Below are 18,687 nucleotides of genomic sequence, written 5' to 3'. Positions count from 1 at the left end.
TGCGTGAAGCGTGTATAAGTGCTAAGACTAATTTTTCGAGGGTAGAGTACCGGGTTTCTACGTCTGTTAGGATACGGCTGACATAATAGATTGGCATCTGGATGCCTTTTCGCTCTACTAGCAGGACTGCCCCGGTTGCTCTATCTGTTGCGGAAAGGTATAGGATTAACTCCTCTCCCGCTTTTGGTGCTGTGAGCGTTGGGAGTTCGATCAAGCGTGACCGAATCTCCTGAAAAGCTGCTTCCGCTTCTGGTGTCCAGCGGAAGTGCGTTTTCTTTAAACAGTTTCTCAACGTTGACACGAAAGGAAACGACTTATCCGCATGGTTTGCCAAAAAGCGATTAAGTGCGACTAGTCGTCCATTCAGTGTCTGAGCCTGTTTGATGGTAGTAGGTGATTCCATTTTGATAATGGCTTCGACCTTTTCAGGGTTCGCTCTGAAGCCATCTTTAGTGACGATGACCCCCAAGAACTTCCCTTCTTCCATTCCAAAGGCACACTTGCTCGGGTTGAGCTTCATGTTTATCTTCCTGAGCGTGTTGAAAGTTTCTTCGATGTCTTTCAGCATCGCTTCTGCGTCAGGGCTTTTGATGACCAAGTCATCCATGTAGACTTCCAAGTTCCTCCCAATTTGGGCATGAAACTGGTTGTCCATCAGGCGTTGGTATGTGGACCCGGCATTCTTAAGTCCGAATGGCATCATTTGGTAACAAAATGTGCCATCGGGCGTCCGAAAAGCGGTTTTGTCCTGATCATCAACGGCCATGTGGATTTGATGGTACCCCTTATACGCGTCCAGGAAGCATTTAAGGAGAAACGGTGCTAACGAATCCACCTTAAGATCAATTTCGGGTAACGGATAACAATCTTTGGGGCATGCTTTGTTCAAGTCCTTGAAATCTATGCACATGCGCCATTGTTTGTTATTCTTCGGTACCATAACGGGATTTGCAACCCATGTTTGATATCTACTAACGCGTAAGATGCCTGCGTCAAGGAGTTCCTTGACTTGGGTTCTACACGCGTTAGTTTGTTCTGGCCCCATTACTCTGCGCTTTTGTACGATTGGCGTAACAGCCGGATCGCATTTGAGCTTATGCTCTGCCTTACTTCGGGGTACACCAGTCATGTCAGCTGGTGTCCACGCGAAGATGTCAGCGTTTTTCTGTAATAAGCGCTTGAGTAAGGTGCGTGTGGAATCAACAACTGTTGGGCCAATGGAAACGGCCTGGTCAGGGTATTTGCCGTTGAAGGCCCATCTTTCTGGTTCGGCGATGGTTGGTTTAGCCATATTTGGTTTGGGTTTAGATGAGACAGATGCGATGCATACCTGGGGAATGCCGGTGATCATCGCTACACCCTCAGTTGTTGGCCATCCCATCATGCCGTGGACTGAGGATACCACGGCGTTGAATCTTGCCATCCCGTCTCTTCCGAAGAGAATGTCGTATGTGTGGTGTGGCTTCCTCATTACGACAAAATCCACGTCTTCTGTGCGTGAGTGATTCCCGTCCGTAAGAGTGACGGGGAAAGATAGGATACCCAGGGGGGTGTTTGTGCTGCCATCGAACCCTTCCATCGAGGCGCAGATCGTTTCCAGGCGTTCCTTGTCTTCGTCATCTAGCTTGTCGAAGAACTGCCTGTACATCACCGTTGACGAGGCGCCGTTGTCAGCAAGAGTGCGAGAAGTGATGTAGTGCCCCAGCTGGCTTTTGATGACGATAGGGCCTTCTTTGCTGGGTCCTCCTGGCACTCGCGGGAAGCGCACCTCAGCTTCCTTCCACGCGCATGGTTCTGTCGTTCGCCTTTTTCTTCCTCTGATCTTACCATGAACCATGTTGATGCTGATGTCAACGGGCTTTCGTCCGTTGCCTCGGTACCGGTTATCGTTTCTTCCTCCCTTCTTGATTGATGCCACCAGGTGTGCAAGTCTTCCATCCTTGACGAATGCTTCCACAATATCCTTCAAGGATGTACACTCTTCCGTACTATGACCTTTTGTCCCGTGGAAGTAACAGGATTTGCTCTGATCCGCATTGGGTCGCTGCCGGATCATCGGAGCTTTTGGCCATGGTAGCTTTTCAGTGGCAAATATCTCCGTGACGCTTTTGGTGAGTGGCGTCCACCGGTGTTTTTGGCTTGAAGGGTGTGTGTTATTTCTTCCGCCAACAAGAGGGTGAGAGCTGGATGAGGTGTCAAAGTTTACCCTTGACTGCCAAATACCTAGCTTCCTCTTTTTGTTCTGCCGGGCGATCCGAACATTGTTTTCTCTAGTCCTTTGCGTGTAGAGGTGTGTACTCTGGGGAAGATCCCTTCCCAGTTGCTTCTCCGTCTCGGCAAAGCGCTTGGCCGCCGTCATGATGGCATCCCATGTGGATGGCATGCCGTCCTTACCCGTCAATGTGCGGATAAGCTCTGGGTATTCGGCGCCCTGGATGAAAGCGGCGCGAACAAGATCTTCACTTATGTTGCCCAGACTTAGCTTTTTGGAGTTGAAGCGAGTGATGAAGTCTAGTAAAGATTCATCTTCCTCTCTAACGCAGTTGAGGATCGTCCACTGTTCTTCAGTATATTTCCTTTGTTGGCTGAAGTGTTGGCTGAACTTGTTCTGAAAGTCCGCCCAATCATATATGTGGTGGACCGGTAAACGATCGAACCATGCCCTGGCCGCTCCAACCAGAGTCATCTGGAACATATAACACCATGTGGGTTCCGTCCAGTTACTGACGGTTGCCCCCGCAATGAATCTGTTCAAGTGGTCGTCTGGGTCGGATAGACCATCATAAGTGCCAATGTTGGACATTTGTTTGGCACTTCTCGGGGCGATTGCTTCCGCAATGTCCCTTGCAAACTTTGACTTTCCTGCATTTGCAGCAGTTGGTCTAAAGGTTTTAGAGAAGTCACGCGGGTTTCTCTCCGCATTTATTGGTTTAAAGGCTTCCCCAAAATTCCTTGTCGGTTGGAAGTCCGTTTCCTTACGCTTCCCTTTTGCCTTATGGCGAGGGTTTGCGTCGGTATCGGATTCTTCCCGCTCATCGTCTGAGTACTCGCACTCACTGTTCATATTGAGATGTTGGCGAGTACTGCCGAATTCGTCAGCCTGTTGAACTGAACGCAAGCGTTCATCCAACTCAGATTGGAACTCTTTCTGACGTGCTTCGGCCCACGCCTTAACTTGATCTAGTGTTTGGCGAGGGACCCTCGTTCGTTTTTCCAACTGGGCATCAGTGAACCCCAGTGGAATATTGTTTACTGCACTTGCCCCGGCTTGAGTAACCGGGGTAGTGTTCGTAAAATTTGTATAACCGCCGGTGTTCCCCCCAGTTGCTGGGGTTGTGGTTACCGGGGTTTCTTGGTCGCTTACTGGTCTTGGGACCGGAGTAACGTTAACCATTTCTTCAGAAATTTTTGGAAAAACTAAGAATTAGTTCTAGCTTTTATGCACGGATGGCGCCAATGAAGAAACACTAAGAGAGCCAGGGCAGATTACGGATAATCTGTGGGTTAAGTAATGTTTCCCACGAGGATGAGGTCCAGCAGAGAAGGTTGTTCTTCAGATGACCTGCAAAACAGACACCGTAAGCTCGTCACTGAGAAGGGGGGGGGGGTTCCTCCTTGTGACCACCCTCCGGCGTGAGAATCAGACTAGATTGCTCTGAATATAAGTGTATATTAAGAGATTGCTAGATAAGATAACGAGATATCAGATGATGTCCTTACCATTCCAAGGTGTTGGAGTATTTATAGCCGAAGGTAGGTTTCCTAGAAGGTACAGCCGGCTGAATAGTATTCCTGTTCTACCAACAGTGGACTACGCGCAGGCCATGCTGGTTGGTGGATAGACTACGGCCGACAGTAACAAGGTCGGCTGTACACTGTTCCTTTACTGCCGGCTATGCACTGTTCCACCAACTGTAGGCTGCGCACGTCCCATAGTAAGGGTTGGTGAGTAGGCAGCGGCTAATAGTGACAAACAGTACTAGAGGATGCTCCTCCTCGTACTGTTGTCGGTGAGCTGTCACCCTGTGATTGGTTCATGGGCTGTTCTGGTCAGATCGTCTGTTCTGCCCATACCTTAGTAAGTATAGTACAAAAGATCTTCCAGAAGCATACGGACTGGCTCATTTAGGCGGGAGTATTCCCGCCTTGCTCATTCCTTCATGTGACTACTGAAGTAGCTAGTGCCTTGTGCGTGTAGCCTTGCTGTCAGTGCGGGTAGCCTTCCCTGATGGCTTGTATCCGCAACTGCGGGAACAAGCGGGGTACTTCACCATTGGGAGGCTTTCCCTACGGGTACAGCTGGCGTACTGCGCGTAAGGTTTTCTCTGAGCATGGTGGGTCCTGCGGGAGCAGTTGGTCGTTGCGCAGACGTCCATGTTCAAGGTGAGTCTTGCGGGTCCAACTGGGCTCTGCTGGGACCTACCTCTTCAAAGGGATTTAAAACGAATGTGGCAATTCAAAAGCCGGACAAGTAACACCCCGATGATGAATATATATTTTTTTATGTACTTTTTCTATTATCAATAAAATATTTTGTTATACACAGTTTTTTTATTTTTATATGTTAGGTAATTGCTTTAAAACTAGAAAAATAATATTTATGATGGTATTTACTGGGTTGCAAGAAAGATGGACTATGGTGGTGGTTTGCTAGTTAAGTGACAAAATGATGAAATTTGAAAGATGAAAGGTGATCATAGCCGATGATCGTATCCCCACCTCAATTCATATGTATCAAATTTCCTAGACCTATCCCACGGATTTCAATGTCCCATGAAATCTGTTTGCAAAAGACGCAAAGTGTGTGTTTTCCTCATAAAGACAAATTTCTTCGCTGTGGTAAGAAAACGCTCACTTCCAATCCACGAGCACCGTCTTTGTTCTAGTCGACCGAACCCTCTCCAATCCATGAGCATTGCCTTTGTTCTAGTCGGTCGAACTATTTCAAGATATGATTACGGATTTGGTGTCTTTTGTTGGGATAGAGAGGTGAAATTTGGTCTATCATCCTCTTTCGTTGGGATCTAGATTTGGTTTGAAGGTATTCAATTCAGTTCAAAACTACAATGAAGTCGAATTCAGTTCGCAAAATTTAATCTTTAGCCGAAGAAGATGGTCCGTTTTAGTTGGAAATATGCTAAAAGTTCACAAGAATTAGTTAGGAATATGAATATTCTGCTATGATGCACGGAAACGCGACCAAGGTGCCATACCCCCGTCCCGGAAACTCGCCGGTGACGGAAACGCCGATGGGGACGGCAGGAAACGTTTCTTGACTGTTTCCTTGAAGTTGGGGACGGTCGTTGACCGTTTCGGAAATTCAAACGGTGTTTCGATACATTTCGAGAACTTTGGGGACGATTTTTAAACGTTTCCGGCGGCATATTCCGGCGCCGGAGCTGTAGTATTTGCCGGAAACAATGAAGAAGAAGAGTATATGGTTGTGAATAGCGGCTGTAACTTCGAATTAGGTTATTTAAGTTTAAATAACTTTAGATATTTGAACATTTTACCCTTTTAACTTTCAATTGTTTATATCTAGTCCCCAAAACTTATAAGTTTTAACATAAAAAGTTTAAAATTAGTTTGTGTATTTCAATATTTAACCCTCTATTATTACTTTGATTGATTATGATTGATTTTGAAAGACTTATGATTGATTATTATCATTGAAAGATGTATGAATTTTGAAGTTTACATCAACGTATGAATATATTTTAGGCTTTGTGGTACATTATCTATAATATATATTTATTTTTTATATGCATTTATCGCCGCACCCTTGCCGTACCCGTTTCTTGATTTTTTTAGTTTTACCGTTTCCCGTTCCCGTACCTGTTTCCGTACCAGTTCCCGTGCAACATAGATATTCGTTATTGAAAGATTGCTACTTTGATTATAATTGTTGATATAGCTTCCAACTCTAACCGCAACCCCAACAAAAACTTGCTAAACACGATAACTGTTGAAAACTTTGCGATTTCATGTCCTATGAATTCGATTATTGATGAAAACTTTGCAATTTCATGTCCTTTGAATTCGATTACTGATGTTAATATCAATACATTCGTGGTAACCAATCAACCTGATGAACTTATTGCATAAACCTGTACATTTGAATTCACTATCAGGCCACAGACTATGTTCATCGCCTTCATTGCTATTCTCGAGGCTGCGATCAATCGCAGTTCATCATCATCATCACCTTTTTCATAGATCAACAGGACATTTCCACTTTTATGAACAAGGCCATGATGACGGTCTTGGCGGTGATGACGTTAGAAATGAAAACAGTGGCCTCAATTATCAAACAACAATCCAATTGAAAACATCACTGAACAATAACTTGCAACCCAAAAGTAGACATTAAAAACAAACTAAAATCACTACCAATCTCTTACCTTAAAAGCAGTCGATAACCCACAAACCATAACATTATACATATATGTATACACACACACACATATATATATATATATATATATGACAAACCACCAAAAGTATATTTTTATTTCCTACTTGATGTACTGAGAAACCCACTTAAAACCTTCACCATAACCCATTTTCCTGACAATGCTACACATGTATACCTCAATCGGCCTAACACCCGAGCTCTCCAAATTCACCTTGCCTTTACCTGTAGTCAACCCGGTCAACCCCATGTGATAAAGCAACTCGTCTTCCGAAGCTGCATACGGGATGTCAATCTTGTTGCCTAAAATCAAGAATGGTACGGTTGCCAATGATTCATCTGACAGCAATGCGTCTAATTCTTTTTTTGACTCCGCAAATCGTTCTTTGTCGTACGCATCCACTAAGTATACAACAGCATCCACCTTCAAATAATAAAAACACACCAAATTAAGGTTGTCAGATGGCAGTCCGATATCAATTAAAGGCACAATCTTTAAAGCGCAATAAAGATTGAGCAACAAACAAGAACATGAACAAACACAAACGATGCTTGTCCTCTGTTCGTTTAACTTCAACTGCACATGAACACTAATACAAATTTTGTTTACTTGTTCTTTTCCGTGTTCATTCATTAAGAAAATTAACGCCTTTGTGTTTGTTTGTATAAACAAATTGTTCACGAACGCAAACGAGCATAACTAAACATGGATAAACACCAAATAAAAGTAAATGTGAACATCAACATGTGAGTCTAAAACAACTAACAAAACTAGACCAAAATGTACAAGTTTATACTGTAATTTCGTAAAATTAGACAAAATTGTAACGACCTACAAGAATCTTATTTATATTATATACATATACACACACTAACAAAGTTAAAACACTCATAAACTAACGAACATTAACAAACAAACGTTTTCAAATGAGCATAAAACAAACTTAAATAAACAAACGTTCACGAACATAAATGAACAAATGGGACATGTTCATGTTCATTCGTTTAACTAGATGAACAAAAAATGTAGTTGGTATTCATTCATTTATTAGTTAAATGAACTTTCAACCGAATGGTGGTTCACGAACAGATCACTAAACTTTCAATTCGCTAACGGGTCTAATACCATGTGTTGTAAACATATATATCTAACCATATACAGTGTTTGTATATACTTAAAAGTTATATAAACAATTTGATAAACATAAAAAAGCAAACACATTTTTAGCAAGAATTGATTGCCAAAGGACAAAAGCTCAAAAGAGACTTTAAAGAAATCTTTTGTATGTACGCAAAAGATAAGATAAAAAAAAAAGTTTGTTTCAATGTTTCCAAAATAGAAATAGCAGAGCAAGTTAAAAGAACAAATATGGTTTTATCTTTTGAAGTACTTCCTATATTAAATGTTGATATATTTAAACAAGTAACGCTAACTTTTCTTTTTCTTTTTTAATGTAGTTTGATCAACATAAAACATAATATAACAATACTGAATTACAAGAAATACAGATATTAATCAAAGTAATACCCAATGAATTTGAATAAAATTATTATTAATATTATGAATATACTACCTTGGCATAGTAATCTTTCCAAACCCTACGAGCAATCTGATGACCACCCAAATCGAAAGCTTTAAACTTAATTTTGCCAATACTCAGTTCTTCCGATGTCGGATACTGTGTCGGCTGATGCTGAACCAATCTCTGCCAAATTCAAACAATAATAACATCAAACGAAAATTATAACAATCGATTGCTTAATTCATAAACTAACTAACTAACTAACCTCATCTTTCAACATATGAAGCAAGGTAGTTTTACCCGCGTTATCGAGCCCTAAAAACAAGATCTTAGCCTCCTTTTGCCATAAACCTAGCGACGCTAACACTCCGTAAAACCAGTCCACTAAAAACATGATGATGATGATGATGATGATGATGATGATGATGATTTAACCAACAATATTAATTTAATTTTATTATTATTATTATTATTATTATTATTATTATTATTATTATTATTATTATATAGTATATGTAAACCCTAGAGGAGCAAGGAAGAAATTGAATCTTGTTGGGGAATTTGGGCATTTTTTTATGTCTACATGGGTGATGCTGGTGGTGGATTGTGAGCCGTTGGATCTGTTAAATTGAGCCAGGCAAGTATAAATTGCGAGGGGATTGGTCCAATAAGATTTCACAGAAATGAAGTTATGGTGTCACCAAAATAAATTTGAGCCGTTAGATTGATTGCTGGCCTCAGATCTTTTTTATTTGCTTGTTGATCCTTTATGAATTCCTTATTTGGCACCTATGTACAACTTTTGGCAACATTAGCCTTTTTGTTGTTTTTAGGTTTTCCGTTCATCTGTGTAAGAGAACTTATACTAGATCTTTTAATCGTTGTTTAATCGCTAACCGGTATCCTATTGATCAGTCGTTTTAATTATTACTTGGTAAAAGTTGGTTAAAGTTAAAAATTTTATATATAAAATTGGATTTATATAGATATATTTGAACGATTGCATATAACTTCCAATCTGATCAATGTCGATTAATCGCACATCCCTACTTCATCGTTTTGACTAACGCCTAGCGAGTTCTATAACATTAGTATGGAATAAAGAAAACACAAGAAACGTTCCTCTTTTTGAATCTTTATAATAAAGAAAATTAAATAAAAGCAACAATGACGCTCTGTATTTAAAGGGTTACTATTCGTCATCAATCTGTATAACTTTGTAGTGTATAAACCGAGAAAAACTATAAGGCCCAATTCCTGACACCTTACATTAGTTGGATTTACTCATCAACACACTCTAATCAAAGAACACTTTCATTGCAGCAGAAACTTAACTTATAACATTCAATGTCATAAAGTTTAAATCATAAAACACCTTGTCCCAACATTTCAAACATAAACATAACATTCATTCTTCGTGGATGCCAGTTAATCTTCTGATAGCTTTGTGTCCCTCAAGCCAGCTGACTGTACCTATTTACTTGCGTGCATACTAAAAGTCAGTTACATTGAGTGAGTTCTCGTTTAACAAGTAGCAAGTAATTTTACACATTCATACATTCACGTTCATATCACACACGCACCCACCCACCCGTCCATCCATCAAATGCACTTACAGTCTTCTTAACATTCTTAATTCCTATCCTTTCACGACACGCATCGGGCCTATCGACCATCTACACACCGATTCTCGCCCTTAATGAGAATGTGATCCCTAAATCCTTCCTGCATTAAGTCGTGTTCTTTCATGATATGTACAAGGTTCGTCAACCTTCCATATAACGAATCTACTATTGTCACACCCTTCAATATGAGAGCGAACTCAGTTCCGACATGACTAAAATATAAGAATTAAGATGAAATAAAAAAAGTTAGAAAGTTAAGCGAGTATAGTTCGTTTAATAGAAATCCCCGAATATTAAACATAAACCCTAAACAATAGTCATCCATTCCTTATATGTCTCTTGCTCAGTTGATATGGCGTTAGTTATGTTATATAAATAAGAATTGGCAATGGAAAATCTGGGGCGACCGCGTTGACGTGCGTGTTCCGTGGGAGGAATACTATGGCTCAAGAACTCATGGCGAACGTCATTATCAGAAAATAAAGAGCCTTGAGCTAACGTCCAATGCGGACGATGAATTAGCATACCTTTTTGAGGATTTAGACGACCATTGTAATCCCCAGAAGTTGTTTCTTCATGAACTAAGGAGAAGAATGTAAAGGCTCATTGGTCAGAAGATGGGGGTCTTGATGTGAACGGTTGTTCTTGATCTGGATCTTGATGCGAAGACTGCAGTTCATGTTCCGCATCAACAGATTGTGGTTCAAACACTTTTTCCTTACCAAGAGAGAAGTCAATCGTGTGCTTAGTCTTGGGAGGTGAAGATGGTTGAATAACAATACCGTTCAATGGCATCTTTGCGGAATCTAAAAAAGAGTGAACACATTTAAGTTTCACAAAATTATGTGAACTATTAAAGTAGCCCAGTCACCTTGAGTGGCTTTGGAGGCAATGTTTTATATTCCATCACGAAGGCGCATTTTCTTGGGTTTCTTAAATGTCGGACCATTAGAAGGATTATTTGATTGGGAGCAATGTCTTGTTCCGCATGAATTGGGGAGTCAAGATCAATCACGTTGAGGTCAGTCACAGGATGCTCATCTTCACTCACAATGGAATCAGGGTTGGCTTAATTGCAACCCCGCAGCTTTGCTTGGAATAGTTCGTTGCTTCCCCCAAGACGTGTGATAAAGTCTCTTCTTCGCAGGGTGATAACTCTTCACTAGATGTTAGTAGTACGATCACCCCATCGGAAGTAAGGACATTTAAGGGACAAGGGTTTAGCCTTCACCTTTTGCAAACATGGCCTCAGAATCGCCGGTTCTAGGTGCATAACAGTAGGAAATAAAATGTTATCCCGGGCTCGGTCAAGCATGGGTAAAGCCTTAGAACCACGCGGACGACGAGCCATAAGACCCAGAATGCGATCCAAAAGGGCAAACAAAATTCACCTGTCACCTACAACGACAACAAGTTATAACAACAAGTGAATATTCAAGTATTTAGGAACATACTAACTTTCGTCAGGCTTCTGCTAGAACTGTTCCTCATCCAGAAAGGGCCATAAATGGCTAATCCTAGCCCGTACCGAATCTCCCTCATTGATAACTCGCATTGGAGTCGGCGTGCGGGTCATGTTAGCAAACAGGGTAGATGGGCATAAGGCGCAAACGTCAAATCAGGCAACTTCTCGTACTGAGGGCGGCAGACCATTTGAAACGAAACGATATCTTCATGAATCCAGAAGAACTTCGCCTGCCACTTGTAAGCACTGCGTTGTGGTTCCGTTCCAATAATACCTTTACCGGTGGTCGCACAATTATACCACCCTCCACGACCGGACATCTTGTAAAAGACAACAAATTTGTCAACAGTCGGCACCAAATTATGAGCACGGTAACAAAATCAAAGTGCCGGATCCTCATTAATCCAAATGGGTGCATATGAGAGAGATGGATTCCAAGCCCCGTTAATATATTCCCATAAATTTTGTAATGGGGAAACGGAGGTTCCCGATTGTAAAGTCTTCAGCATAAAGTGCCATCTTGCCCTTAGGAGGTTTGTTGGCAGTAGATCCCGATGCTGGGAACTCCGGTTCCCACTTTGGTGTCACACCCCAACCTAAGGCGTAAATGCTTGGGCGCAAACTGATTTTTCATAGCTTACAAGGTACTATCATGAAAATTAAATATATGACAAATATCTATTTAATTTATTTAAAAAACAATTTACAAACGAGTACATCAATTTATAAAATATTACAAAATAAATTTAAACCATCTTGTATACATTTTTATCATAAAGGTCATCACTAAGTGTTCTTCACCTTGATATACAATCCAATATGCAAATGCGTACAAAATAGAAAAGGTTTGTCAACACAAGGTTGAGTGAGAAAATCACCAGTTTTGACATTAACAATAATATATATAAGAAAAATGCAAAATTGTTATATGTGAGTATAATCAATCAAACCATAGCATGTAATATTATAAACAAATAATGATGAGCGGGCTAAACTGTTGCCATGCAAATCGGGCATTGGTTGCCATAATTGAGTTATCAGTGAAACAATTGTCATGCGATCAGACGCCGGCCACTACGACATGATGTGATAATAATGATAAATGATGGACCTCTCTGAATGCGATAAATAAACACATAAACAAATAACAAATATCAAGTAGTCATTCAATTGATACATAACACAAATATTAACAGTTTGCATTTGAGAATGTAATAAAATGTGTAAATTGATAGTTGGTACGCATAAGTCCCCAAAACGTTTGAAAACAGTAAAATAAGGGAGTGATTACTCACCTTAACGAATGAACAAAGGATCAAAAGATGAGGCGAGAATGTTAACCCTTCGGGATTTACCGTCAAGGATTCCTAGTTATTTAATATTATGAGCTATTTATAAATGATATACTATGTAAAATGAATTTGAGATTTTGATATGATTTGAGTATGTTTGTGATTGAAATGTTACTGATTGGGCGATTGATCTCTAATGTTATCATTATTCTAAAATCATTATTATTGTTCATCATTTAAATTAAAGAATCATTACTTTTATTATTTATAAAATCACCTTTGCTTATACTTGATATAATATAAAATTAATATCTATAATGAAATAATTTAAAATAAATAAATTTAATATAAAATATACTTATAATAATAATACTTAGATAAATATATAATTAAATAGATAAATAGAATAAAATAATTTAATTAAATATAATCTAACTATCTATATAATTGCCTACCATTAAATACTACGTATCGGTCTCACGTCGCTCCACACCCCCTCTAGAGCCACTAGATTGCTTTGTTTTCAAATAGTGGCCTTTCAGGCGTTTGACCCGTCTTAGGTTTTCACAGGCATGGATCTAATAAACGTTATACTTCTCTCAAACCCTGCTTCACATTCTTCTTTTCTTTCTTCCTCTTCTGTCAACCACGACTACTACATAAAACCATAATCCTACCTAATGAGATCCACAAATTCTCTTACCTCTCATGCATCCACTCAGTTCAAACCCTAACTCTTAAGACCCACTCAGTTCTCTCAATCGTCATCAACATCATGAGTAATCAAGCATCCAAATTGTAAGCCCTAATTTCACCAATTTTACGTTCTGATTATTTGATCATTGATTTCATGTTCAAGTATGTGATTGATTGTTTTCAGTAAGGAACAAGGGCGGCTATAGTACGGAGATTTTGGAACGGAAGAATTCGTTTTGATTTTGGTAAGTTTTCAATTTGTTAGTTACTCACACCATCTGCAGTTTGCGTGTAATTTTTTATTCACTCTCTTTGTTGAGAACTGCGATTGAGGTTTGAATGATATTCTGTTACAAAATCGAAGCTAAATTACTCGGATATGTAGTAATTATTATGAATTTTAGTCTAGGTCAAGGGTATAATTTGTTGTTAGGTATAAGGAGTGTTTTAGGATGGATGAGAAGCAGATCAAACACTGCCCAAAGTGCATTCATCCTCCTAAGTCACATTTTTAAAATATTATTATTTATAAGGAATCCATTATTTGTAAACAGTGAATTTAGTATCCAACGCTAAACCATGTGGTGATGGTTTTCCATGGATGTCCCTTGGGCCTACGAAACCTCTAAAATCCTATGTATTAACCAATAAGGTATTTTGAGTTTTGCTTTATATGCGTTTTAAAAATCCGTGTATTTTAAGTTTATATTATTTTTCGCTATATAACTACCCTTGTATTTTAAGGTTATATTATTTTTCGCTAAACAACTACCCTGGAGGATATAAGACTGTTGGTTAGTTAATGAGGTAAGATTGATATGAGTAATATTTTGTGAACAAAGAACAATTTGATCACAAAGTTTTGTCACTTATGAGAAGAAATTATTAAAAGAAAGAACTTTAGGAGCATAGTTTAGTAATGTGCAAAACGGTCTATTAAAAACCTAACCTAACCTAGACACTCTAGATTTAAATTTATAAATTTAGACTATCCTAATGTTAGACCACTAGACAGGCAAGCGCACTTATCAACTATAGTAAAGCCTAATGAAGTCCGGATATCGAACCCACGGGACACTAGCGACACCTAAACTAGACTTTGACTAATAACGTAAATAAATAGATTTTAATTTATTTTTTTGTGTTCTTTAATTGTTAAATATAAACTAAATAATTATTAACCTAAAACTGACACAGAAACTAGACACGGACAAATCGGTCTACCTAGGCAAGGAATCGTACTAGTCAACTTGTAAAATCTCGGAATTGGATTGATGATTGGTATCGTATTCTAAAAATATGAAACTTAAGAAATAACTAAAGTATGCTAGATCACCTTCCAGTCTCACCAACAATACCTAAAAACCCTAAATATCATGTAAAGCTCAACGGTTTAACGGTTCGGATCACCTCCCAAAGACTAAATTACATCCCGGTCTCTCTAATCACAAAACACCCTAAGGCGTAAAGAGGTATTCTTATTGAATTCAATTATAATTCGGATATGTATGAATCTAAGGGAATCTAGGGTAACTCACTCCCGTACAATCACTACCCAAAACCGCAAAAGACCAAAACAGGCGACACTTAATTACCTCCCGATCTCTCAAGTGACAGAATATAAGGTATCTTTAAACTCTCAATTACCGCTCCTATGGAATACGTTGACAATATACCATAAACTAGTTGTAAACACACAGTAAATAACCTAATATGCATCCATACATGAAATGCATTCACAAAGACGCATATGAAACAAAAACTTATCATAAATTAATACCAAATATGCATATGCATCATAACCAAATAAAATAAAAACTTTACCAAAACACGAACCAATCAATAAATAATCCAAAACCAAAAATAAAACGAGTCTAAAAAGTATTCATCCAACCCAGGCAGTATAAAAGTTTAGCCAATCATAATTATGAATGAAACAAAGATAATATATTTACTGCGATTCATCGTAAAAGAATATAAATATGATTGAGCTACTAGCCTGTGAGCATAAACTATGGAGCTGTTTGCCTTCTTGCTTAAATTAATTCACCAGCTTGGTAGTGTGCTTCTTATTTTCTTTTCATCTGAGGTGTCGTAGACTTTGAGCAGCTTGGGAGCTTGCTTCCTAATTAATTGACCAATTTTCTTGTTTTTTCCCCTTCTCGTACTTCCGAACAGTAGCCTCACAGGGGGCGGCCCCCTTCCGCCTGTCTCCCTTTTAATGTCTTCTAGGTTCTTTTTATATATTAGAGTTAATAGCCGACTACTAATCACTTCACATTTGGGTTGCTTGAAACAAATTAATTGTGGGCGTTTCTTGTCACCGAAACCATTAATCTTGTGGCCTGAAAAAATTCAACTAAATATAATAAATCAGCCCATGGAACTTTAAACATAATAATTTATAATCCAACTAGTTACTAGCTAGATAATCAAGTTGAAGTGTTTCACAAATTTGTTTTTATGATGAAACTTAATGAAAGTTTTTAAAACTCTTTTGTTTTCTTTGATGTATTATCACAACCTTTTACTATTCGAATTCCATAAGGATTAAAAATCATATATCAAATGTATACTAAAATTACATCAAATAGATCGATTACTCGTTTTAGCATGTTGTCTCTTAAAACATTTGATATCTCAATATGAGCCAAATAAAAATGTATTCTATAATAACCAGGCTTAAAATACTTAAAGTATAGGAAATATTTATGTAATATTGTGTATATTTTAGACCACATCATTTAGTTTTAAATTTGTAACACAAAAATAATATATATATATATATATAGAGAGAGAGAGAGAGAGAGAAGATGCAATACACTAATGCCTTATCGTACAAAACGTACGCTGTAACACCGTGAAAATATCGGATAAAAAATATCAAGTTTCTAAAGCCAAAAGACCAAAACTGTCAAAATCTAAACCTTAGGGTTTAAAATGAAAATTCTGATTTTCCTGACACATTGCAATACGCGATGGATCAGAAGGGAAACCCATCACGTATCACGATGGGTAGTCTGACACATGGAGCACGTGGCATGCCACGTGTCCACACGTGGCATAACGTCCACCACGTGGCAGCACGTTTGCCAGGTGGCAGGTCTAGTGGGTGACTGGCCAAGCCTACGTCGCGATACGCGACGGGCTAACCAGAAGGGCCATCGCGTATCGCGATGGGCCCCTGAAATTGGCTATAAATAGCAAGCTCGGGTTCAAACCATTTCACACCAAATTTTCACATACATATAGTCTCTCTAACATCTCTCTAAACCCAAGAATGATACCTCGATTAACTCGAAGTTCGTGCCTCGATTCCTCGATTTCCGTGTCCATTCCTCGATATTCGTGCCACTTACCACCGACGTTTCAATCAAGAAGGTGCTACCATCCCAACGTCCAGATGACCATTTTGAAGAACGTGCCGTGAAGAGTTGGTGCCTTGATAAATGTGTCAAAAGATAGTGTTGATCAAGGAGCATAAGAAAAACGAAGCGGCGTCGAAGTGCTGATCGATTGTATAGGGTTTTCATAAGCCAACCAAGGTAGGCAAAATGGCGAATAAAATAATAATAAAATATTATAAAAGGCTTGAAACCCTAAGTCGAGGTTATACTCGATACCTCGATAAAATAAAAGAAAATATAACAAAGAAATGAAAAGAAAAGAAAGAAAGAGATATAAATGATTATATAAATATATATATGTGTGATTATATATAATTCTTTGTTATAGAATATTATTTAAGTAATAATGACTATTCCTAAATAATAAAGAAAAAGAAAAGTATACGTTTCTTAAAAAAGAAGAAACGTAGGGTTTAAATAAAATAAGATTAACTATAGGTTATCTTATAAAGGAAAGAAAGAAAGATATTTTTAAACTCAAGGTTTAAAAAGAAAAAGAATACTTTTTAATTAAAGGTTTTAAAGTAAAATAATCGAGGTAAAGATTATAAAAGACTAAAGGTCTTGAGCCGGATTGTATATCCGACTAACAAAAGGTTATACTCGTACTATAGGTGCAAGATAGCAACGGGAAAGACCCTCAGACGGTGTATGAAGCCGATTCGAATAAAAAAGGTGAATACACCCCAAACTTTACAAAACTTGTTTAAATAGAGTCAAATGTGTTAAGTGAAAAGGTTTACATGAGACTACGTGTCTCTAAAACATTTATAAACAAAGGTATAGGCACTAGCACTCAGGCTATCGTGTATGTTTGTTTGGATCCTTACATATGTGGTGGGCACACCACACCTGGTCATAATTACGCTGTCCTGCGGGAAGCATGACCTTGTGTATATTTATTGGTACTTAACTAAGTCGAACGCTGCGGTGTTTGCTGGTGTATTTAGTGTAGAGACTCGAGTTTATAAATGTGTTGTTTTATAACTTTGTTATTCCTAAGCCACGAAGGGCCGAGACCTACGTAGTCTCGAGGGGTAATAAAGTAAAAGAAAATATTTTAGCGTCGGCATATTCACCAACATTCGTTGCTGACGTATTTTCTAAACATTTTGCAGGTAATCAAGATTAGAGCTTGGGAAGACGAAGTGCTCAAGATATCCGATGGCTCGGATCTTTTTTAAAACTTAATATTATAACAATGGTGGTTTTATAAATAAAACAAGTAATCTTAAACGGTAACTTTTGATCCCGTCTTTTGTGAATGTAAATATTATATTTTAAATCTATATGTTCTCAAGACTTCCGCTTTTAATACATTAACTCTGATATATTTACAAATGTGGTACCAACTGTTGGTCATGCGCCCAGACTTAAGATGGGGGTGAGACAGGTTGGTATAAGAGCCATCGATCTTAGCGAATTAGGTATTAAAAGATGATACTTAAGCTTCGATCCAAGTATAGGAAAAATATTTTATTATTTGTTTTACTTGAATAGGGATAAGATAGGCTGGTAACCTTTTCTTTCCTTCCTCATTCTAAACCACCCAACTTAGATGTCTTTCAAGAAGTTAATGGAAAGTTATGTACGTGAAGCATAGAAAGCCGGAATACCCAAACCACTTCCAAAGGACAACATGAGTGAAGACTAGGGGTGTTCAAAATACCCGATCCCGATTAACCCGACCCGACCCGACCCGAACCCGAATAAGCTAATTCGGGTTGGGTTAAACAGGGTCCAAAAGTATTAATCGGGTTATTCGGGTTAACCCGAATAAACCGAATTGTTAATAGGGTCGGGTTTCGGGTTCATTTATGGAAAAAAGTCGGGTTTCGGGTTAACACGAATAACCCAATTAGTGTGAGATACTTAACTTTAAATACATTGATAACAAGGTGAAATAAGCACTATAAAGACAATATTGTAAGCTTTATAAATGAGTTAATTATTCTGATTGTTCATGAAACGTTCAGTGGAAGGTGTATTTATGTTGTGTTCATTAAATTAAACAAACAAACATGAACACATGTTTCACTCGTTCATCTATGTTCACGAACGTTCGTTTATGATCGTTCATTTAAGTTTTTTTACGTTCATTCATGTTCGTTTACATATTAATAGAAAATTATTAAATATTATTTGCAATAAGAAATTATATCACCCTAATATGTTTTATATTTGTTTGTTTTTATTATTTGAATGCGTTCATTTATGTCCGTTTATGTATGTTTTTGTTCGTTAATGTATAATATATGTCATTCATG

The 18,687-nt window shown here is 38.3% G+C and overlaps 1 protein-coding gene across 1 annotated transcript; it reads right to left on the bottom strand.

Moving 5' to 3' along the window:
* Window positions 1-6,303: 6,303 nt before the first annotated feature.
* On the bottom strand, window positions 6,304-8,381 carry LOC143636274 (small COPII coat GTPase SAR1A-like). Its single transcript, XM_077103917.1, has 3 exons — window positions 8,201-8,381; window positions 7,987-8,118; window positions 6,304-6,836 (listed from the first exon to the last, which is right to left on the bottom strand). Exons 1-3 carry the CDS (start codon window positions 8,327-8,329, stop codon window positions 6,516-6,518), a joined length of 582 nt encoding a protein of 193 aa, XP_076960032.1. The 5' UTR covers window positions 8,330-8,381; the 3' UTR covers window positions 6,304-6,515.
* Window positions 8,382-18,687: the final 10,306 nt, after the last annotated feature.

The sequence above is a fragment of the Bidens hawaiensis genome, unplaced genomic scaffold (assembly GCF_021521415.1).
Source record: "Bidens hawaiensis isolate Kalapana, Puna unplaced genomic scaffold, B.hawaiensis_p1.1 tig00000566_1, whole genome shotgun sequence".
In the NCBI taxonomy this organism is placed as follows: domain Eukaryota; kingdom Viridiplantae; phylum Streptophyta; class Magnoliopsida; order Asterales; family Asteraceae; genus Bidens; species Bidens hawaiensis.
This window is presented reverse-complemented; position numbering and strand designations above follow the sequence as displayed.